This window comes from Schistocerca nitens, chromosome 6 (genome assembly GCF_023898315.1).
Source record: "Schistocerca nitens isolate TAMUIC-IGC-003100 chromosome 6, iqSchNite1.1, whole genome shotgun sequence".
Lineage (NCBI taxonomy): Eukaryota > Metazoa > Arthropoda > Insecta > Orthoptera > Acrididae > Schistocerca > Schistocerca nitens.
The window spans coordinates 450,446,514-450,471,700 of NC_064619.1; the positions used below are offsets into that span (position 1 = coordinate 450,446,514).

The 25,187-nt window shown below is 45.2% G+C and overlaps 1 protein-coding gene across 1 annotated transcript in view; it reads right to left on the minus strand.

Moving 5' to 3' along the window:
- The window catches only part of LOC126262323 (protein peanut), a 173,827-nt gene extending 154,096 nt beyond the window's left edge, over window positions 1-19,731 (minus strand). The window contains exon 1 of the mRNA XM_049958879.1: window positions 19,474-19,731. Within this exon, the coding sequence (XP_049814836.1) occupies window positions 19,474-19,483 (10 nt within the window). The 5' untranslated portion in view covers window positions 19,484-19,731. The remainder of the gene's footprint in view (window positions 1-19,473) is intronic.
- Window positions 19,732-25,187: the final 5,456 nt, after the last annotated feature.

Below are 25,187 nucleotides of genomic sequence, written 5' to 3' on the forward strand. Positions count from 1 at the left end.
CGCCTTACCGAAAGACAGCGGCGCGGTTTTTGCTGCCCCGGGCGGCGCAACGCGCAGCACAAAAAGCCCCAACCTCCCGCCCACAGCTCTTCCTCCGCGCTCGCTGCCAGTACAAAGCACGTCCCACCACACTAATCGTCTAATTGCACTCGCACTCTCAAATCTCTTTCGGCTCGTTACTGCTGTTATTCGGCTCGTACGCGGCACAGAGAAATGTAAAATGGAAGAAACAATAGGGTTTTAAAGACCCGTCGACGCTGATGTCGTTACGAATGGAGCACAAGCATTGATTGGGGAAGGGTGGAAAGCGGCCGTATCTGTCTGAAATGGAATTACCGCAGGCCGTTGTGGCCGAGCGGTTCTAGGCGCTTCAGTCTGGAACCGCGCGACCGCTACGGTCGCAGGTTAGAATCCTGCCTCGGGCATGGATGTGTGTGGTGTCCTTAGGTTAGTTAGGTTTAAGTAGTTCTAAGTCCTATGGGACTGATGAGCTCAGATGTTAAGTCCCATAGTGCTCAGAGGCATTTGAACCATTTTGAAAACGAATTACCTCGGTATTTGCGGAAACCGTGGGAAACCTAACTCTAGGCGGCTGTAAGGAGCTTGAAATCCGCTCCTCCCGAAAGCATTTCCATTTTTCGCTGCCTTACTCTTTACACTAAATGCGATTCGAGACATTAATTTCATGAATTCCACAAGACTAAACTCGTGTGCAAATTAACACATAACGCATGTTCAAGTCTGAAGGAGTCCTTTAATGATGGACAGAAGTCTAATGGCAGTGATAAGACGACTCAAAATAGGAATCTAAAGCTTCCTCAGGCATAAACTAGTAAGCCTCCATCGTCTACACAGGTTTCTTGATAAGAAACTGGAAACACGATAATAATTCTTTGAGAATCGAACAGTGTGCTATCACCTTTATCTGTACTGACGGTCAAGTAATTATTCAAGAGTTTAAAGACAAAATGCTGAAGTCAGGACAGAGGATTTTGCTAAATGGGGACAAACTACAGGAAACGATCCATGACAGGATAAGGAGCAAAAAATGTCATATGCATACACGATCGGAAATGCGTTCCGAGAGAGCTAAACCTATTTGACGGCGGAGATAAAAATCCTCTGACAATATAGGTTTCAGTGACTGAAGGCGCTTGTGAGAACGCCAACCAAATTTGAATGTTCTGTACGTGATAGTGTTTAAGCTACTAACTCAAGAGGGCACAAGCGTGGTGTCTATAACGCAAGGTCGCCGAAGAAACAAGTCCGCAGGTAATAAGGGCCGCATACACTGTGTTAGGGAGAGCGGTACTTGTATTGGAGGACGTTCCACGCGGTCATCTGGCTTTACACCATGCTGGCGGCCCACCAGTCTGGGGCTGATATCGAGATCACTGTCGAAATTTCATATCCACCTTCACGTGGGTGTACCGCCCTTGAAACGCATTTGCGGCCGTATGTCCAAATGACCTGTTCTGCTCCTCACGGGTCGTCTCTTGCAGTTTGTCCCCATTTGGCAAAATCACCTACATCTGCTACATCTCTTGAGTGATAAAACTCCATTCCTCCCACCAACAGTGCAGCGTTTTACCGCAGCGCTTCCTCGCTCGGTGCTTTGTTTTTAAAGCTGATTCAAATGTTGTCAAAAGATACCTCTTATAGTGTTTCACGAGTTAGGATCTAAATAAATGTAATTTTCTTCTCTTGTCTTCGTTGAAGAGCAAATCTATGGTTCAAATACTTCCATGGGAAGAAACGCGAAAAGTCAATACGATAATCACGTGATTATTTGTTGCAGGTCAATAACCCCCACTTTAAAAGGAGGAAAAGTAGACATTATGAGCCTACTGAAAGGAGTTGCTCCTCCACCGACTGCATGATTCCTCAATCCATTGCGCTTTCTTCCGTCAGTACATGAAACACTTTACTTTCTTTGCGAAACCTCGCCTCGGGCGTGTGTGTGTGTGTGTGTGTGTGTGTGTGTGTGTGTGTGTGTGTTTGTTGATCTTAGCGTAAGTCAGTTTAAGTTAGAGTAAGTAGTGTGTAAGCCTAGGGACCGATGACCTCAGCTGTTTGGTCCAATAGGAACTTACCACAAATTTCCAAATATTTCGATTTTAGAGAGTTACAACTTATGTTAAAGCAAGCTTGTCAGAGTAAGTCTTATAATACTGGTGTGCATGTCTCCATTTAGAATCGTCAACTATTTCTAATTTCGAACAGAAGGCGATATTATGGATAGATATAAATGCAATTGGCGTAAATTCCACGTTTTCAATTCGTTATAACTCATCTGAGTTATTTCACACAGGGAAACAGTGTAAGATGTTTGATTCCTGGAAAATAATGTGGAAGGAATAAAATAAAAATTATATAACTAAGGTGATGCAAACCAAGCTCGAACTCCTACGAGGATCGACGAGATCCCGCGAATAATGAGGATAATGAGCAGGGGCGCTACATCAATAATGTGTGGTATACGCTGAGAATCTGGATCTGACGGGAGGCATGCTAGTGTAGTCCGTGCTGTTGTGGTGACCACTGATGAGTCCGTTTGGCGTAGTGGTCAGCGCATCTGCCAAGTGAGCAAGAGACCCAGGTCAGAAACCAGGTCCGGGACAAATCTTCAACCTTCAATGCCCACTGGAGGCTAATATCTTTAATTCCTTTGTGCCTTGAGAATAAAAAATGTTTGTGTTGAAATTGTTTCAGCGTTTAAACAAACGAACACGGCAGACAGATTTTGTTGCATTATGTCCATCTTGCTCATTGTATTATGCACTTTACATATTCTACCATTATATTGCTACCTGTCGAATCGCGTTATTCAATATACATAGTGAGTGCGTGCCACAGATACAGGGCATAGGCAAAATAATGTGAACAGTTGTAGTAATGGGATGGTTGTGTTTGACGGTTAACAACACAGGTAAGGCACGTGTCGCGCAGGACTGTGCCTGTTAAGGCATCTGTGCAGGCTGTTTACGATTAGTGCACACTTCGTATTTGCATTCAGAGGCCGTGATCGACGCGCAATGAAAAACCTAACGAGTTCCAAAGAGGGCAGATTATGGGGGTCGGATTAGCTGGAGCAGCAGTAACCAAGACAGCCAACTTTTTGAATGTTTCAAGAGCAACTGTTTCAATAGTCATGGCAGCCTACACAAAACGTGGAAAGATATCATCGCGTAAACGTAATAGTGGGCGCAAATCAAAACTAAATGACAAAGATCGTAGTACGCTAACAAGAATTGCGTCAAAACAACAAAAAACTATGGCGGCTAAATTGACTGCAGTGCCTAGTAGCCATCTCCGAGATCCCGTATAGATCGACACTGTCCGCCGAGAACTCCATAAAGCGAATATTCCTGGACGAGCTGCTATACCGAAACCATTACTGACGACAACCAACGCAAAGAAGCGGTGTCAGGAGCATAAATCCTGGACGGCTGATCAGTGGAAACACGTCATATGATCCGATGAGTCAATGTTTTCGTTATTTCCAACATCGGGCCGGGTTTACGTCTGGAGAACGCCAAAATAAGCCAACAATCCTGATTGCTTATTCCAAAGGTTAAGCATGGAGGTGGTGGTGCGAATCCATATCATGGTATTCTGCTGATCCCATCATTACTCTCAAAGGCCGTGTTACAGCCATCGATTATGTGAACGTTTTAGGTGATCAGGTGCATCCCATGATTCAAATGTTTTTCCCGAACAATGATGCCATATTTTAGGACTATAATGCACCCATTCACACAGATAGGACAGTACAATCGTAGTATGAGGAGGACGCAACTGAACTGCAGCGTCTTCCCCGGCCAACACAGTCCCCGGACTTGAACACTATCGAACCCTCGTGGGCGGTATTGGTACGCAGACTCTGAGCGGATTTCCGCCTCCCTAGTCACTACAGGAGTTAGAAGAGGTGGACAGTGGCACAACAGTCCACTGGAGACTACACAATCATTATATGCTAGTATTACAAGAAGAATCGCAGCTGTATTATGTACAGATGTTCACATTATTTTGCCTATCTGCTGTAGATATCTCACAAATACCAAGATGCCTGTAACAGACTCTGTGCCCTGACAGTAGTGTCTAATGTGAGTAGGAAGTGTGACCGTTTAACGTTTGGCAGCAGTAACATGTACTGCAGACGTGGGGCAGATGATGTATCCGATAATGATCACGTGAACACGGATATAATTAGATTTTAAATTTAATGGGGTTCTATGTTTTCTAGATCCGCATCTACTCTGACGTCACACAGATTTTATAATTGACATGTACGTCATTTGATGTGTACGTGCATAATATGGACGTAACCTCATGTTTCTGCTGTTACTATACAAAATATTATGTTGTAGGTATCGACATGTATACATTTGTTTGATAATCCTCTGTATCATTTGCCACTGACGATGAGCTCTATGGCCGAATATCGGTCTGGCTATTAAATATTTCACATGCAGCTCATGATGTACAGCAAGATGTCTTAAAAAACAATTTCAAGCTGCGGAGCACCAAGCATACGAGATTTTCGGAACATAGGATCTACGTTATCGGATTCTGTGTGGTAATCGTCAGCGTATTTCATTGGGAGCTGACTTTTTTGCAACTGATTTAGAACAGACATTTATTTTCTTGCCTGGGAAAGTAATGTCAACATTAACTTGTCTGCCTAACAGAGACATTCTAACACTGACGGTGAGCCTGCTGAAACCTAGTGCGTCAGATATGTACGGTTCCTTAACAAGAATGGGAGGAGACGCAGCTGGGCAGAGAACAAGGCTGACTTTGTGGACACAAAGCGCGTGGTCCAAGCAGTATCTGTGTGTGTTGCTGCTCATCTGACAGATAAGCCGACCTTCGATAAGCGCCCTCTCTTAGACTGGCTGCAGCTCTAGCAGTTGACTAGTGGCTACTCGACTATTCACATTAAAAGTTCAAAAAGTAAGAGACTTCGCAGGTTTTTTGCTATGTGAACTGCTCAATGATGGTCGCATTAACCACTTTAAACGATTCTTCACTTACGTAACTACGGTTCGGGACATGTGCATCTCCGTATCACTCCGCAAGCTACTTAACAATTTGTGCCAGACGACACTTCTTGCGTCACCCATCTTCGTGCTTCATTTGCGGATGTTGATGCAGAATAGTGCGCGGGAAGAACGAATATCACTAACGCACCAAAGAAGCTATAAATTTTCTGATATTCCCATTACGGTAATTTTCGAGAGATGAAGGTAGCGGAAAGTAATATCTTGGTCGATTCTTCACGGAACACACATCCTCAGAATTTTGACATAATCCTCTCAGTGGCGTCTACCACTGGAGTTCGATGACGCTCTCGCACTTACTTAGTGATACACGTCGCTCTTATTTGAATCGGCTCTGATAATTCTACCTGCTCAAGGTCCCAGACTGACGAGAAATACTCAAAGACCGATCGAACGAAGGTTCTGCAAGCCACTTCTTTCGGGGACGAGTAACACGTCTTTCGGTTTCTTCCAATGGCCCTCAATCTGACATCAGTTGCATGTGACCGTACCACTTTGGGTCGCTTCGGTCGATTACTCACGGATATTTTATGATTGCCACTGTTTGTGATTCATCACCCACACTGCAATGATGGATCTTTCCAGCTGATTATACACAATATATTACATTTATTGACGTTATGGGTTAACTGCCAGTCTATACAAGAACCATTAATCCTCTGCAGATCATCTTGCATTACGCTGCCGTTTTTTGGTGTTAGAACTTTCGTACAGGCAACGGCACCGTCTACTAACAGCCGCACTGAGCTCGCGGCATAATCCAGCAGACTATTTATTCAGTAAAGATCGATAACATAAACTGATCTATAATGTTCCCGTGGTGTACTCCTTATGTGATTTTCATCATCTACCGATACTGCTCCATGAAGAACAACATGTATGGATAGAAATTTAAATTTAAACAAAGTGCTCAAAATACGAATCCAGAGTCGTAATTGTTGCGTCACCTACCTCAGTACGAATTCCAATGGATACTTGTGCAAACACACTGATTACGACAATGCCTTTTAGAACTGCCCAATCTCTTTGCTGGGTGAGCCATAAGACTGGGACAACATTCATTTTCATATTGTCTACCTTTTTGTGCCGTGTACACTGCGTTCTGATTGTAAAGTGGATGCTATTGATTTTTTGTCAGTGAACTGCAGCAATTGGGAATTGGTTGTAGAATTTAATAGGCTACATGCCGACCGTTCCCCCACTGCACAGTGTCGTATCTATAAGCAGATGCATTAAGAGCGGTTAACAGAACGTCAGTAACTAAATCATCATTATCAGAACGTTGGCTTCTCTTATCAACCGATCTAAATAATCACTCCGAATTCCGAAACGGATACGAATGAAACGCATCAACAGCATGCAACTTAGTAACTACAATTCATCGAAACAGCGACACTACATGGTGTTAACTGCAAACAATTGCAAGTAGAATGACTAGATTGTAGCTACTAAAATTGTGTGCACTGTTATAGGCTAACGTTTATGGGGAGGTCAAATGTCAGCGCACCCGGTATTGGTCACTAAAAGTCACCCACTGGTTTACTCCTTCAAAATAACGAAGATGCAGGAAATGAAACGACACTGTTGTAGATACACTCCTGGAAATGGAAAAAAGAACACATTGACACCGGTGTGTCAGACCCACCATACTTGCTCCGGACACTGCGAGAGGGCTGTACAAGCAATGATCACACGCACGGCACAGCGGACACACCAGGAACCGCGGTGTTGGCCGTCGAATGGCGCTAGCTGCGCAGCATTTGTGCACCGCCGCCGTCAGTGTCAGCCAGTTTGCCGTGGCATACGGAACTCCATCGCAGTCTTTAACACTGGTAGCACGCCGCGACAGCGTGGACGTGAACCGTATGTGCAGTTGACGGACTTTGAGCGAGGGCATATAGTGGGCATTAGGGAGGCCGGGTGGACGTACCGCCGAATTGCTCAACACGTGGGGCGTGAGGTCTCCACAGTACATCGATGTTGTCGCCAGTGGTCGGCGGAAGGTGCACGTGCCCGTCGACCTGGGACCGGACCGCAGCGACGCACGGATGCACGCCAAGACCGTAGGATCCTACGCAGTGCCGTAGGGGACCGCACCGCCACTTCCCAGCAAATTAGGGACACTGTTGCTCCTGGGGTATCGGCGAGGACCATTCGCAACCGTCTCCATGAAGCTGGGCTACGGTCCCGCACACCGTTAGGCCGTCTTCCGCTCACGCCCCAACATCGTGCAGCCCGCCTCCAGTGGAGTCGCGACAGGCGTGAATGGAGGGACGAATGGAGACGTGTCGTCTTCAGCGATGAGAGTCGCTTCTGCCTTGGTGCCAATGATGGTCGTATGCGTGTTTGGCGCCGTGCAGGTGAGCGCCACAATCAGGACTGCATACGACCGAGGCACACAGGGCCAACACCCGGCATCATGGTGTGGGGAGCGATCTCCTACACTGGCCGTACACCACTGGTGATCGTCGAGGGGACACTGAATAGTGCACGGTACATCCAAACCGTCATCTAACCCATCGTTCTACCATTCCTAGACCGCAAGGGAACTTGCTGTTCCAACAGGACAATGCACGTCCGCATGTATCCCGTGCCACCCAACGTGCTCTAGAAGGTGTAAGTCAACTACCCTGGCCAGCAAGATCTCCGGATCTGTCCCCCACTGAGCATGTTTGGGACTGGATGAAGCGTCGTCTCACGCGGTCTGCACGTCCAGCACGAAAGCTGGTCCAACTGAGGCGCCAGGTGGAAATGGCATGGCAAGCCGTTCCACAGGACTACATCCAGCATCTCTACGATCGTCTCCATGGGAGAATAGCAGCCTGCATTGCTGCGAAAGGTGGATATACACTGTACTAGTGCCGACATTGTGCATGCTCTGTTGCCTGTGTCTATGTGCCTGTGGTTCTGTCAGTGTGATCATGTGATGTATCTGACCCCAGGAATGTGTCAATAAAGTTTCCCCTTCCTGGGACAATGAATTCACGGTGTTCTTATTTCAATTTCCAGGAGTGTAGTTTCCTTTATTTTCTTCTTTGACACAATATACAATCATTCGCAAACGTCATTATGTCGCAAGGAGAAGCATTTCAGCAAGACTCTGTCTTGCACGCTAAGTTCAGACAGTAACTACAGAAGTCTCTAAAATGCCGGGATGTAGTCGCAGAAAAAATGTTTGCGCTGCTAGAAACTCTACCCTCACTCAGCAGTGCTGATTTCAAAGCAATCTGCCATTGACAGCAACAAGTAGAATTTCTGTCAAATTCATCTTGAATCACCCTACACTCAGCCACGACACTTTCCCCGTACACAACAGCATCGTGAGCAGTAAACAACCTCAGCTCGCTGGCTCGTCCTACCCGACGGGTTGTTATGTGCGCAGAGAGAGAGAGAGAGAGAGAGAGAGAGAGAGAGAGAGGTCCTAACACACTTTCCCGGGGCACTCCTGACCTTACCTTAGTCTCCAATGAACACTCGTCGTCCAGAAAAATATACTAGGTTGTATTACTTAACAAGTATTCGAGCCAATCACAGATTCTATTCTGTATGTTCGGATCCGTGTAACCACACTACCCAAAAGCTTTCGACACTGTATCGCTCTGTAATTTCTGAATATAGAATAAGGTTGTTTGCTTGCATCTAAGGTTCACAAGATATCGTGTGTACCGTGGGTGGTGAGGGAGATGAAACACTTGCATCTGACGTGTGATCACGCAGGTTTACAACAAGCTGCAGACCTACGACAAAGAATCAGGAGTTCGGCCGTTGCCAGAGTCGTAACTGCGCGACGTGATGTTCTGCGTAGAGGTTTTACGACTTTGAGGGCGCGCCAGGCTGCTCCCCCGTGACGTAGGTGGTCACGTCAGAGTTACACAGTTGGCTGACTAACGCTGTGGGGTCAGGCGGTGAGTCAGCCCACCACCAGGGGCGCTGGATTCCCCTCCACGCATTTGCGTCTGTCTCATCCCACGGCATTCCACTTACGATGGCAAATCATTTATATTGCAGCACTACTTCAACGCAAGGCGAGCAGGTTTCGAAAGAAGACAATCGCAAGCCATCCGGTTTTAATCTACTTTTTACAACAACCAGCATCCCAACCACCATCGTCATTGTCAGCCCTACCACAATCACCACCGTCATCGTCATACCCACCACCACCGTCATCGACATCGTTATCCCCACCACCAACGTCAGCGACATCGTCATCCCTCTCCACTGTCATCGTCGTTCCCACGAGTCACCACTGTCATCGTCATCCCCACCACTACCTTCAGCCCCGCCGCCGCCGCCACCATAACCCCCCTCCCCACCACCACCATCGCCATCATCGCCATCCCCACCACCACTGTCATCACCATCTACCCACATTCCACTGGATTTTTATTATGTCTTTAAATCCAACACAGAAATTCCTTTCCTATTTATCAGCCATCCACCAAGCTGCATGTCCTGAGCTCACCATTTAATTTTCATTGTGGCCATGAATGTTTTTGTAATATCTTTGGTATGTGTTGCGCCTGTTGAGATGTAATCTGGCCAGGCAAAATAAGCAATAAATATATATTGCTGCACATGCTGTTTATCCCAGACAGTAACCCTACGCTAGATTTTTGTGAGCAGTCGCCATAGCAACTGACATATCGAAATTTGCCTTCAGGCCTGTCCTCCGTCTTTTAAAGACATTGATGCTTCTACTTACTACTTCCGTCCACTAGAACCAGAGGTACTCCTACAGGGTTTATGATAGGAGCGTCAATGAAGGATGGATTTGGCGGAGGACAGTGGCTTACCATGCTGCATGTGATGCGTATGAGCTAAATTACGCTCACTGAAATGGACTCGATGGGAATGAAATCAATTAAGAGGCAATGACCTATGGTTGCAGTCCTTGGACTGTATGAAAACGTCAGTGACACTTCAGGCCTGTAAGCATGCAGCTTAGTAGTTAAGGAGACTGCTCAGGAGAAGCAGGTTATCCGGTTTCGTGTCCCAGTCTGGTACAAAGTTTCATTCGTCACAACATATTCAGAACATTGCTGGGTCAATATTTCTGATCTGTTTCCACTGGTATTAATTACTTCCTGTTACTGCATCTTCACTGATTTCATTCCCATTGGCGGAATTTAATTTTAGCGAGTTTAATTCAGTCGTCCACGACTGCGTACCTTCCACTACAGTCTGTTTCCTGTTCAATTTGTTTTCGTATTTCTCCCAGTAATCAACAGCAGGTATATCCATTGCTCAACGGGAAACATTCTTTTTTTAAAATGTTTTGGCGACAGCAGTTCGTGTCTCACTGCTAGTAATACTGGTAAGACACAGTGACAGAGTTACACACGAGTGACCGACTTAAAGCAGCCCTGTCCGCGCGAGCAGAAAGACCTGAGTATCCATACGACGCCACTAGCTACGCAGATATTGGGCAGGGTCTTCCAAACCAGGTAGGTGCAAGTCCGCGAACCAGATGAAGTGTTATAAATGAAAAGCACAAAACTGTTTATGTTTTATAGTGTTAAGAACTTTTTGTGTAAACTAAATAAATTATTTATTGTTTCACGTTTTGAATTACGTTAGCACTGCACGGTCAAATACGATATTTCCTCTACGTTGCGCGTTAGTCTCAATGTGTGTGTGTGTGTGTGTGTGTGTGTGTGTGTGTGTGTGTGTGTGTGTGTGTGTTTGCATTGTGGTTCAACCGAAAAGTTTCATCTTTGACGACGAAATAAATTAACATAGTAGAACATCCAACAGTTTGAGGATTTTTTATTTATAATTACCGAGATGTTCCACCGAGAACCGACAGAAGAATCAATTAACTGATGAATTGTCTATCGCAACACTGAATTTTTCTCATTCTCTATCCTTCACCCTTTCATACTTAAAATTTAAGAGACGGTGAAGCCTGTCTCTCTCCGCAATCCAACGACTCCCTTCTAGAGTAGTTGAGAAGTTGGACGCTGGAAAAACGCTCGGCCCTGGAATGGAAAAGATCCCCTGGGGCACATGGGACATATGACGTCAGCAGCATAGAAGTCTTCAACGGTGGGCAAAGCAGATGAGCAGCAACTTAATTTAGCTGCAGTGAATGGAAGGAGGATGTGGCTCCAACGGACCCGTAATATCTAGACGACGTAGGATTACGGGCTGCGGGTGGTTCGCAGCTGCCAGTGTCTCTTCAATTACTACCACAGGTCCCATGCAAGCGGAGGAGAATGTCTCCCATAGCATAATACTGCTCCCACCAGTCTGCGCCCGTGGCGAGCTGCACATTTCGAGCCGCCGTTCATATCCATGACGGCGTTTCTGGAGACGGCCATCGACCTATTGTAGCAAACATGTAATTCTCCCCAAGTGTCGACACGTTTCCATTGATCGATGTTTGAATCCCGATGGTCCTGCCAACTATAATCGTAATTGATGATGTTGGGTGAACATGTAGAGGTGGTATGCTGCGAAGCTCCATGTTCAACAACGTACGATGAACTGTGTGCTCCAAATCACTTGTGCGTGCACCAGCATTGTGCTCTTTCGGCAGACATGCCACAGACCACCATCTGCCCCGCTTTACAGAGCAGGCAAGTCTCCGAACCCCAGGATCTGTGAATAGTCGAGGACGTCCGACCATTTAGCACCTAGTGGTAGTTTCACTGTCCTCCGACCTCTTCCCGTAGATGCCCATGATATTGGCAAGTGAACATTCGACCAGCTTTGTCGTTTTCGAGATATTCGTTCACAGGCTCTGCGTAATAATAATGTGGCCTTTGTCAAAGTCGCTTATCTCAATAGAGTTCCCCATTTGCAGCCTATATCTTCGGTAGGGTCACTCCCCGTCCATGTCTGCCACGCTTAAATACTTTTGTTACCACGTCACGTGCCTGCAATGCCACCAGGCGGCGTCCAACATCGCGATGGGCTGTGGTCATAATGTTTTGGCTTATCAGTGTACTGTTGACCGTCATCCTAACACTTATTTTCTATACTTACTCATCGCTCTCTAAGTATGTAAAGAGAAGAATTTGTCTATCATAGCAACATGCAGTTAGCAGAGGATATCAGCATCGGCGACCGCCTACTTTAAAAAAACTGACTGGCCAAACTTCACAACCATACTGTATGGTGGGATTTTATGATTTTAAAAACGGTCAATATGACAACCGCTTCATGATGCTAATCCAAAAGTTTACGATTTGTCTGGCAGGGCAGTCGGGTTTCGGGTTCTGAACCATCTTCTATAGGGAACTGTTGCACTACTACAATTTTACAGGAAAGGAATTGCAAAGAAGTATGAACCCAAGATTTCATTTGGAAGCCCGAAATTTGCTCCATAAGGAACTTTCAAATGGCCAACCATATCGTCTTTTTCTAGTCTCCTTGACCAACCGGTCGTGCCGGATAGGTTCAGTTTCATTATACATCTCGCGCCTCGGGACGACTGCACGCATCTCTAAATGGTGTCCTCGTCGTACGCTAGTCCATGACGGCCGCGTGCGGTATGCAGTCGGCATGCACGATGCGTTTGGATAATGGACACATCCGGTGTAAAGTAAATGTCAAGAACGAACGCGTGGTGACCATTGCCGCACTTTTTCTATTTACTTATTCCGTAATTAAAACGCTGTAAGGTAGTATTTTACGACAGGTCGTATATTTTACACTTTTTATCATACAACAGCATACGCTGTCCCATACTACAAGCAAATATTGTTTTCACAAAGAAATTAAAAGTAATACTAATGAGTTGCAAAGAAAATTAGATGCAAATCAGTTAAAGGAAACGGAGGGCATCATGTAAAAATGTTAGTAATTTAGAATAGAATTTAGAATAGAACAGAATAGAATAGAATAGGAAAGTATAGGGTGCTCCAAATGTCCTTTAACATATGAAAATTCAATACTTTGTCGAATAATGTAGACAGAGGTAACATCTGACTCACATGCATCAAATGACATGGAGTTTTACTGAAACCAAAAAATGCACAAAACGACCCCCATATGACGCTTCACATGATACAAAAGCAATAATTAGCACAACAACTGATTTTTAGCAAAGATTATGTTCTTCACAACAATTGCTCAACATGTCGGCTGTCATTCATCAGCAATAACTGTAGTCGGAAGACAATGTTGCGAACAGGATTGTACAGCTTATCAGTAGATATAGTGAGAAACTGTCGTCGGATGTTGTCTTTTAGCATCCATCATGAGCTCGGACAATCGCGTTAGACTTGTGACTTCAGGTAACCCCACAATCAATGATAACCCGAACTGAGGTTTGGGGACTTGGGAGGCCCAGCACGACTGAAGTGGCGGCTCAGCATGCGATCCTCACCGAACGGTGTGCGTAGGAGATCTTTCACACATGTAGCAATACGGGGTGGAGCGCCATCCTGCATAAAGGACGTAACTTCCAGTAGGTTTCATCAGCCAGGCGAGGCATGATGTGGTTCTGCAGCATACCGGCATACCTCGCACACGTCACGCTGACGGTTCGGAAAGCAGCACCCAGCTGTCCAGCGCCATCTGCCGGCCGGTTTGTGCACTCGTTTTTGGCTTCAATAAAAGCCCATCTAATTTCAGACGTGTGTGTCAAGTTTCATCTCTCTACCTACATTATTCCGTCAATTAGGGCATTTTCAAACGTTAACAGACTTTTGGGTCACCCTGTGTAGGTAATATGGATGCCTGCTGCCGTCAATCATCGGAAGAGAAAGCCTCGGAATTGTCTTCCGATTTATCGTGCCACCGCTCTACGACATTCTACGATTTTAACCACGCCGCCCAAGAAATATTATTTGCGATGACAAAGGAAGCCGGCCGGAGTGGCCGAGCGGTTCTACGCGCTAGTCTGGAACCGCGCGACAGCTACGGTCGCAGGTTCGAATCCTGACTCGGGCATGGATGTGTGTGATGTCCTTAGGTTAGTTTAGTTTAAGTAGTTCTAAGTTCTAGGGAACTGATGACCTCAGCAGTTAAGTCCCATTGTGCTCAGAGCCATTTGAACCATTTTTTTGACAAAGGAAGACTGGAGTTTAACGCCATCAGAGACAGAACGTAAGCTCAGATTGGGGGAAGAATAGAGGAGGAAATGGACGATGTCATTTTCAAAGGAACGATGCACTATTCAAGTCACGCGGTTTGTAGAAAATCAGGGAAAAACCTGAAAAGGGACGGCGCGACTGCGATGCGGGACTAGTGCGTTAACCACTGGGCTATCTTGCTCAATGTCATCGCAGCCAGCTACGTGGTGTAACCCAGTCATAATCTGAGCAAACTGTGAACAGCAGGGTGACAACCGACGACACAAGTAATGACAAAGTTGCAAAGTGAACCCTCTTGCAGAGAGTACGACTGAGATATTTCGGAAACTGTTGCAAATTATTCAGAGAAAGAAACAAAGTAAAAGAGGTGAGGGTATGTTTCATTTTTACCATAGAAAAATTTTATACTTTTCCTTACAACATCTCTTATAGACAAGCCAGCAAATCCCCAGGCCCCGATACTTTAAAGAATCAAAGTCCCCCGTATAAAGCAGCTTCAAATGTCTGATGATTTCAGAAATGATTTAATAGGTTAAGTATTGTACATTAAGTATTAAGCGAGTAAAAACTTAGAAAATATTTGAAATTATGCTTAAAGTTTGATGGAAGTCGCTAAGCGCTTTTTACCGCATACTGGGCGAGTATGGTCTGGGTAATTTCCACTCCGTTTTTTAAAGAAGTAAGTTTTTTCGCACCCCAGTATTTACGACGTAATATATCCTGATCTAGATCTTACAGCTGTATAACTTTGCTGGTACATTCAGTGGTATATGTGTATACTGTCTGCAGAATATGTTCCAAATAGGGTTGATACTAAAGAAATAATTAATTAAAACATCATGCATGATGCTGCAGTTTTTACTGCACAAACAGCGAAAACATGGTGAGCGACAAGGCTTTTTCTCCTTTCATCATTTTGTGAGGGTTTCGGTGAGAAAAATTGTCTGAAAAGGTTGAAATTGTGTGTGAAATTTGTTGGACTCTCGCTCTCATTTTCCAATACTGGATGAATAGTGAGGGGTAACTTGGGCACAGCGAGCAACGTTGCTTCAAAACAGGCACACACGGTTTACACCTGTAATACTGGTCTTATTGTGTCAAGCCTTTAACGTAATATTATACCTCTTAAATCTTTTAAATTCTGTACTAATTACATGAAATATTGAAAATATTCCTGCAAGAGGGACCGTGAACCATGAACCAGGTAGCTGTTAAGTAATTTAGATTACTGGTTATTATCAGTAGCTTATCTCTCACGAAAGTTTCTCCACGACCTTAAATTTGACCGTGAGTTGATAAGAGACATTTTCAATATAGCCAATTATTCAGCTAGCTAGCCGTACGATCGTACTGGGTCTAAATGAGTCGTCGTCGTCGTCGTCGTCGTCGTCGCAATCAAAATCTCGCTCACCATCATCGTCATTATGATGACCACTATCATAATCGTCATCCTGATTGACAGCAACCATATTATATTCACTGCTCATAAAGGACTGCTTTTGACTTTTCCACACAATAGGGTGTTCAGCAGCAAGCATCCACGCTGCTGTCGCATCTTTTCCAATGCAATCTACTCTTATTCAATTCAGCCGTCGTTTCGATTTTTCTTACTTCTTTCAATCCAACAAATAACGCTCCTTGTTCATTCACCATACATTCGTCTGGCTACACATTTTCCAACGTCATCCGTTCCAATACGGTCACAGTAACGCCTTCCTTTCCAGTCTGTTTCTTGATCACTTTGTCTGTCTTGTTCCCAACATACATGTCACCACTTCGAACTGATAAAATCCCTCTTTTTTATTTTTTTTAGCATTATACGTCTAAGCTGACCGACACAAACACAAAATATTAACACACACTGATCTTAAACATTTTGTTTCGAAGATATTGGAAGTTTAATCTTTGTACGCCGCAAGAACAACTGTGGCAGCTGGCAGCGCTTTTGGTTTCATCTGTGAATCACGGCTGCTGGCGGTACCTAATCCATGTCACTGAAAATAAGAGTTGTCTATACAGCTGCGGCAACACCGATGTGATTTGTTATGTCAGTTCACTTCTTTTGCCGCAAGGACTATAGTCCTGAAACGTGGTCCTAACTAAATACAAAGTTTCTCTACTGTTACGATTATGTAAGACAGAATTTTTGGGAGCGAAAATGGAGTTTCGGGAACTGTTTCTCGGTGTCACGTTTACATGTTAAAGTGCGAGGTTTTGCTAGACCGGTCAAAAAGTCATGGGACACCTAATAGCATGTCGGACCTCATATTGCTCGGCGTAGTGCAGCAGATCGACGTGGTATGGATTCAACAAGTCGTTGGTAGTCCCTTGCAGAAATATTAAGCCATGATACCTTTATACCGTCCATAACAGCGAAAGTGTTGCCGGTTCAGGATTGACCTCTCGATTGTCTCATAAATGTTCGATCGGATTCATGACGGGCGATCTGGGTGGCCAAATCATTCGCTCGAATTGTCCAGAATGTTCTGACACGGCGCACTGTCATCCATAAAAATTCCATCGTTGTTTGGGAACATGAAGTCCATGAATTCCTGCAAATGGTCTCCAGGTAGCCGAATATAACCATTTCTATTCAATGATCGGTTCAGTTAGCCCAGAGGACCCAGTCCATTCCATTCCATTCCATGCAAACATAGCCCACTCCATTTGGAGCGGAGACCAGCTTGCACTGTGCGTTCTTGTTCACAATTTGAGTCCAAGGCTTCGTGGGATCTGCGCCACACTCTAAACCTACCATCAGCTCTTACCAATGGAAATCGGAACTCATCTGACCAGGACACGGTTTTCCAGTCGTCTATGGTCCAACATATATGGTCAGGAGCCGAGGAGAAGCACTGCAGGGGATATGCTGTTAGCAACGGCACTCGCGTCGGTCGCCTGCTACCGCAGCCCATTAACTCCAGATTTCACCAGTTCCCTATCGGATACCTACGTCCTGTGTTCAACATGCGGTTATTTTACTCAGTGTTGCTTGTCTGCCAGCACTGGCAACTCTACGCAAATGACGCTGCTCTCGGTCGTTATGCGAAGGCCGTCGGCCACTCCGTTGTCGGTGGTGAGAAGTAATGCCTGAAATCTGGTAATGTCGGCACTTTCTTGACATTGTGGATCTCGGAATATTGTATTCCCTAACGATTTCCGAAATGGAATGTTCTATGAGTCTAGCTCCAACTACCATTCCGCGTTCAAATTCTGTTAATGCCCATCGTACGGTCACAATCACGACGGAAACTATTTCACACGAATCACCTCAGTACAAATGAAGGCTGCGAGAGCGCACTGCCATTTTATGCCTTGTATACGTGTTACCACCGCCAATTGTTTGTGCATGTCGCTATCCCATGCGTTTTGTCGAATCGGTGTAAATCGCCTCTGAAAATAACCTGTTCAAGTTCCTGCTGCGGCCAGCACAACGGCTTTTTCTCTTCGTTTATACTTCGGAGGCACACAGCTTCATGCTCATTCTGTTTCTATCACTTCTTCAGCAAACAAAGTTACTCCGTCCAAATTAGTCGAAAATTTTCTAAAATAAGACTTAACGTGACAATTCAAGCGCATTGGTTGTTGTGCGTTTACATGAAAGCGAAAATCGATTATACGGGGTGTTCAAAAAGTCTCTCCGCAGTGCCGTATGATTGTTCGCGTGCCTGCGTTACTTCCCTTCAAGTGGACTCTCCCAAGATTGCGCTGTTTCATTTATCTCAGCCAGCGTCAGTGCCGGCCGGTGTGGCCGAGCGGTTCTTGGCGCGTCAGTCCGGAACCGCGCGACCACTACGGTCGCATGTTCGAATCCTGCCTCGGGCATGGAAGTGTGTGATGTCCTTACGTTAGTTAGGTTTAAGTAGTTCTAAGTTCTAGGGGACTGATGACCTGAGAAATTAAGAGCCATTTGAACCATTTTTTAACCATCGTCAGTAATATCGTTGGTGTGTGTCGTTACGTGTTGACGTGAACGTTTAAGTTTAGTTCCTTTTTTCGTTTCTTTCGTTTTTGTCACTGTTAAAATGCTAACCATTGAAGAACGGCGGTAAATACACAGTTTCAGTTCGCCAAACATTTATTCAGTTTTCCCGGAGACAACACTCCCACATCGCGATACTGTGCGAGATTTGATTAACAAATTTCGATGACAGACGCACCGCGAAGTGGTCGACCTAGCGTTTTGTCTAAGGATAAACTACTCGACATTTCCCATAAAATGTCCACGAGTCCGAACAAGTCAGTAGGAAAAGTCGCCCATGAAATCGATGTTAGTGTCGGAACGGCCCACACAGCTGTAAGTAAAAAATTAGAGCTTTTCCCCTACAAAGTGATAGTCGTGCAAGAACTCAAAAATACTGATCATGGCAAGAGACCGCATTATTGTCAATGGTTCAAAAATTTCGTTCAACAAAATGGAAGGGATATTATCAATTAAACGGTTTTCACTGATGAGGCGTGGTTTCATTTATCCGGGTACATTAACTTGCAAAATTCTCGTATGTGGAGTACTGCAGATCCATTGCGTATTCATGAGGAACCACTTCATTCTGTGAAAATAGGAGTTTGGATTGCAATTTCTAAACGTCGGATTGTGAGTCCCATATTTTTCAACGAAACAATATACGCACACCGATACTGCAGTGATATTCTGTACCCATTCATAGGAGAACTTGTGTTAAGTGAAATACTGAACGGTTATTTTCAACAAGATGGTGCAACCGCGCATACAGCTCGCGTTTCAATGTCACTGCTTACTGATGTTTTCGGTGATGGCACAATTTTACAGGGACTTTGGCCTCCACGATCGCCTGACCTAAAACCATCTGACTTTTTCTTCTGGGTGCAGCGAAAGCAACTGTCTATAAAAACCTTCCAAAATCCATCGATGAATTGAAAACTGTAATATCCACTTTCACTGCTTCTGTTACAGAAGAAATGTTACAGCTTGTGTTCGTAAACATGATTAGACGAATGGAATTGTGTATTCAACAACAGTGGGGAGGGGGGGGGGCACTTTCAACATTTAATGTGAAAATCTGTAAAAACTAATAACGTGTATTTCACTGATTTTCATTTCGGTATATTCACTGAGGCATACGGCACGCGCAGCTAACAATCATACGGCACTGCGGAGAGACTTTATGAACACCCCGTAGAAGAGGAGAGAAGCAGCTACAGTAGCATTTCCAGAAATGACATACAAGAGTTTACATGAGCAAGTAGGACTGGTTACTGGGAAATCAGTTCACGATATCCGGTTTTTGGAGTATCGTGTAAACGTAGTGTAGAACCTCAGCTTTTAGGGTATACATGCAACGAGCCCAACATTTGAGACAGGCGAGACAGTAATGGAGTACGTGACGTACCGACCACCATGAGCGTGAAGTCGAAGCCGCGCTTGACGGCCTTGCGGTAGACCTGGTTGGGCAGGTTGGCGAAGCCGACGTAGCCGTCGAGCTCCTTGGTGCGGCGCTCGGGCACGCGCTCGCGCTCCGTCTTGCTGGCGGCGCAGCTGTCCTTGTCGCGCTCGGCGCGCGCCGCCGCGTAGCTCTCCTTGTTGTCGGGCTGCGGGGGCGGCGGCGGCCGCTGCAGCTGCAGCTCCTTGGCGACGGCGGGGGCGGCCGGCGGCGGCGCCGCGGGCTGCGGGCTCGGCGCGGGGGCGGGCGCCGCGGGCGACGGCGTCGACGCGTTGTGCGTCGGGCCGCCGCCGCCGCTGTTGTTGCTGATGCTGTTGGGCAGCGACGTGGGGCCGGACGACGACGTCACCGGCAGCTCATTCTTGAAGAACAGCTCCCGCTTGCTCTGCAGCTGCAACACCACGCAAAACGGAACGTGCTTTCAGACCTGACCGCCATAGCGCTCTAGCGAGCCAGCAACAGCAAAAAACAATTGCATTTATTAGTGCTGGACACACACACACACACACACACACACAGACACACACACAGACACACACACACACACACACACACACACACACACACACACACACACACAAATATATACAGGGTGGTCCATCGATAGTGACCGGGTCAAATATTCAAGAAATAAGCATCAAACGAAAAAACTACAAAGAACGAAACTCGTCTAGCTTGAAGCGGGAAACCAGATGGCGCTATGGTTGGCCCGCTAGATGGCGCTGCCATAGGTCAAACGGATATCAACTGGTTTTTTTTAAACAGGAACCCCCATTTTTATTACATATTCGTGTAGTACGTAAAGAAATATGAATGCATTAGTTGGACCACTTTTTCCGTATAAGTACGTGGTATCACGTAACATTCCGCCAATGCGGACGGTATTTGCTTCGTCATGCATTAACCGAGTTAAAATGGACCGTTTACCAATTGCGGAAAAGGTCGATATCGTGTGGATGTATTGTTATTGTTATCAAAATGCCCAACGAGCGTGTGCTATGTATGCTGCTCGGTATCCTGAACGACATCATTCAAGTGTCTGGACCGTTCGCCGGTTAGTTACGTTATTTAAGGAAACAGGAAGTGTTCAGCCATATGTGAAACGTCAACCACGACCTGCAACAAATGATGATGCTCAGGTAGGTGTTTTAGCTGCTGTCGCGGCTAATCCGCACATCAGTAGCAGACAAATTGAGCGAGAATCGGGAATCTCAAAAACGTTGGTGTTGAGAATGCTACATCAACATCGACTGCACCAGTACCATATTTCTATGCACCAGGAATTGCGTGGCGACGACTTTGAACGTCGTGTATTGTTCTCCCACTGGGCACAAGAGAAATTACGGGGACGATCACAGATTTTTTGCACGCGTTCTATTTATCGACGGAGCGTCACTCACCAACAGCGGTAACGTAAACCGGCATAATATGCACTATTGGGAAACGGAAAATCCACGATATCTGCGACAAATGGAACATCAGCGATCTTGGCGGGTTAATGTATGGTGCGGCATTATGAGAGGAAGGATAATTGGCCCCCATTTTATCGATGGCAATCTAAATGGTGCAATGTATGCTGATTTCCTACGTAATGTTCTATCGATGTTACTACAAGATGTTTCACTGCATGACAGAATGGCGATGTACGTCCAACATGATGGATGTCCGGCACATAGCTCGCGTGCGGTTGAAGCGGTATTGAAAAGCGTATTTCATGACAGGTGGATTGGTCGTCGAAGCACCATGGCCCGCACGTTCACCGTATCTGACGTCCCCGGATTTCTTTCTGTGGGGAAAGTTGAAGGATATTTGCCATCGTGGTCCACCGACAACGCCTGACAACTTACGTCAGCGCATTGTCAATGCATGTGCGAACATAACGGAAGGCGAACTACTCGCTGTTGAGAGGAATGTCGTTACACGTATTGCCAAATGCATTGAGGTTGACGGATATCATTTTGAGCATTTATCGCATTAATGTGGTATACAGGTAATCACGCTGTAACAGCATGCTTTCTCAGAAATGATAAGTTCACAAAGGTACATGTATCACATTGGAACAACCGAAATGAAAAGTTCAAACGTACCTACGTTTTGTATTTTAATTTAAAAAACCTACCTGTTACCAACTGTTCGTCTAAAATTGTGAACCATATGTTTGTGACTATTACAGCGCCATATATCACAAAGCGAAAAAAGTGGTCGAACTAAAACACTCATTTCTTTAAGTACTACACGAATATATAATAAAAAATGGGGGGGTTCCTATAAAAAAAAACTCAGTTGATATCCGTTTGACCTACGGCAGCGCCATCTAGCGGGCCAACCACAGTGCCATCTGGCTTCCCCTTTCAAGCTAGACAAGTTTCGTACTTAGTTGTTTTTTCGTTTGACGCTTATTTCGTGAGATATTTGGCCCGGTCACGATCAATGGTCCACCCTGTATATACAGGACGAGCGCGCGATTACCCGAAAAATTGGGGCGTAACAATCTCCCCTTTCTCAAAGTTGCTTACGTCATTTGACGTCCTTGTCAGTGGTCTGCATCGTCGCAACCATGGTTCCTCATGTGTCTTTGCTCCGCTTGTAGAGGGCGAACATTAATAAAACCGACGAACTGCCGTGACGGATTCCTGACTGGGAATGGAGGAAAATAGATCCTATGAACATGTGTCTGGAAACGCATCGTTGCCACGGTAGATTACAATTCCACCCATTCTGAACACTACTATATCGTCTCAACTACTACGTAACCTCATTCCGTCAGGATCACAAGAAAGAAAATCTTATAAGCCAGCAATAAAACATTTTTTTTCCAAACAAGCAGTTCCCTAAGACAATCTACTGAAAATTGCGATTTGTCGTTTCTTGTGTCAAACTGATTGCCTCAGTTTCCAGATGTTTGAGATACACTGATGCTAAACCATGTCGCCGAGATAACACGTACTTTGCTCGGTTCGGGGGTTTGAGCGGAGCAGAATGAAAAACACAATATAGATCAAAACTCCTTGTGAAGAGCCATGTGGTTATAATTTGAGTGCAGCGATTCACAGAGGTCCACTGTGGGCTCTAACTACCGAATGGCTGCGAAACTTTGTAGATATGCTAATGCGTTAATGCCATCAGGTGCAAATTTGGCGCTGTGAATGCAAGATAGACGTATAGAAATGATTCCACAATGGATTAGGAACGGAACGTGCGCATTAAAGGTACAAAGAGTGAGGAAGGCAATGAGTTTATTATTAACCGCCACTTACACAATTCGATCAATACAAGCACTTGAGACGTCGAAGAGATGCTGTAGAGCGCCAGATTTGCAATGGCCAAAATCAGTTCTAATTTTTTCCAGCCTAAATTGGTTCCACTTTAACGCATTAGCATATTTATCAAGTTTCGCTGCCATACAATAATTACAGCCCAGCTGGACCTCCTTGAGTAGTTGCACTTTAATTATAACCACCCGATATGAAGAAATTTGGTTACGATATGTTGTTCCAGTAACATCAAGGAAAATATTTGGTGAAGGCGTAGAGCGGCCGTGAAACAGTCATTAAGTGACTAACACTTTGCTTTCCCCCTCTTCAGGCAGCAGCTTACACATTTGGGACAGTTTCCTGAAGTTCAAAGTTGATCTTCAAAAATTCCACATCCGCCTTTAATGGACTTTTGAATCCTGTAGACATCATGTACAACTCGTCCGAAGACTTATGGCATTCCTATTTATTATTTGAACGACCAATTCGTCTCTTACGTTCACTTTTTCTTTGGAATGTCTGCCTTTTGACTATTCCCACAGGCGAAAAAATCTTAAGGGTGAAGTCCGGGTACCTTGGTGCATGACAAAAGTTTTCCAGTGAATATTGGATTGGCAACTATAATGTGCTGGGACCATGTCCTGCTGGAAGAACATGCCAGTTCTTGTAGCCAAAGGAACCTCGTCCAACAATGCTAGAAGTTGGTTTCGAAGGAAGTCTACATAACGATGCCGTGTAAGATGATGCGGCAACACAACAGACCTACTCAGCTGATTGTCTGTCATAAAACACCATCCACTTGCAGAGAAACTTTCTCGAAAATAAAGTGCCTTCATCAGTAAAAAGTATTAATGGGATTATTCGGCGATTTCTTGAATACTTTCAACCAACTTGATAATATCTTTTATTTCATCAACACACTGTTCATTCAAGTATGACAGCTGGGCACTGCACCAGTCCCACGCATTTTAATGAAAACGCGAGCAAACACTCTTCAGTCTGGTACTCTGACGTTAGGATAAACGTCTACTGTATTCCCTACAGGTGGTGGTGGTGGTGGTGGTGGTGGTAGTAGAAGTATTTCCATTACAAAATCCATACTCATACCAAATACGGCATGCTCAGCATTTGTAAATACGAGGGCCGTTCAGAAAGTAACCTCCGGTTGATTTAAAAAAATACACCAAGTTAAATAAAAATATTTTAATATATACATCTTACAACTACATCTTTGCACTATTTTTCTACATGGTCTCCATAGCGATTGAGGCACTTATCGTATCTCTTCACAAGCTTTGAAATTCCTTCTGCATAAGAATCATCCGCTTGTGCCTGGAGCCAGCCTGTGACCGTATCTTTGGGCTCTTCGTCGTCATCAAACCGCTGTGACCCGAGCCATTTCTTCAAATGCATGAAGAGGTGATAATCACTTGGCGCCAGGTCTGGGTTGTAAGGTGGATGGTTGATAACGTCCCACTTGAAGGACTCAAGAAGGGCCGTTGTTCTGCGAGCAGAGTGAGGACGGGCGTTATCGTGCAAAAAAACGATACCGGAATTCAGCATACCACGGCGTTTGTTCTGTATAGCCCGTCGTAACTTTTTTATTGTTTCACAGTACACGTCTTGATTAATGGTCGTACCACGTTCCATGAATTCAACCAACAACACCCCTTTGGCATCCCAAAACACCGTTGCCATCAGTTTTCTGGCAGAAAAATCTTGCGAGGCTTTTCTTGGTTTGGTAGGCGAATTTGAATGTGCCCACATCTTTGATTGTTCTTTTGTCTCAGGGTTCACGTACTTAATCCAGGTTTCGTCACCGGTCACGATTCTGTTTAACAATGGTTCTCCTTCGTCCTCATAACGTGACAGAAAGTCTAATGCAGAGGCCATTCTTTGAGTTTTGTGGTGGTCGGTAAGAATTTTGGGCACCCATCGTGCACAGAACTTACGGTAACCCCATCTTGCTGTCACTATCTCGTACAAGAGAGTCTTAGAAATCTGTGGAAAACCAGTAGACAACTCCGACATTGAGAAACGTCGATTTTCACGAACTTTTGCATCAACTGTCTGAACGAGTTCGTCAGTCACCAATGATGGTCTACCACTCCTCTCTTCATCATGAACGTTTTCTCGTCCACTTTTAAATAAACGTACCCATTCACGGACAACTCCTTCACTCATAACTCTTGGTCCGTACACGGCACAAAGCTCACGATGAATAGCTGCTGCAGAATATCCTTTGGCTGTAAAAAACCTTATGACAGCACGCACTTCACATTTGGCGGGGTTTTCTATTGCAGCACACATTTCAAACTGCCACAAAAACTAAACTAGCGCAGGTACGACGTTCACTCGACCACGGCTTGATGCCGACTGACCTGTTGAGTGCGCGAACGCACAGATGGC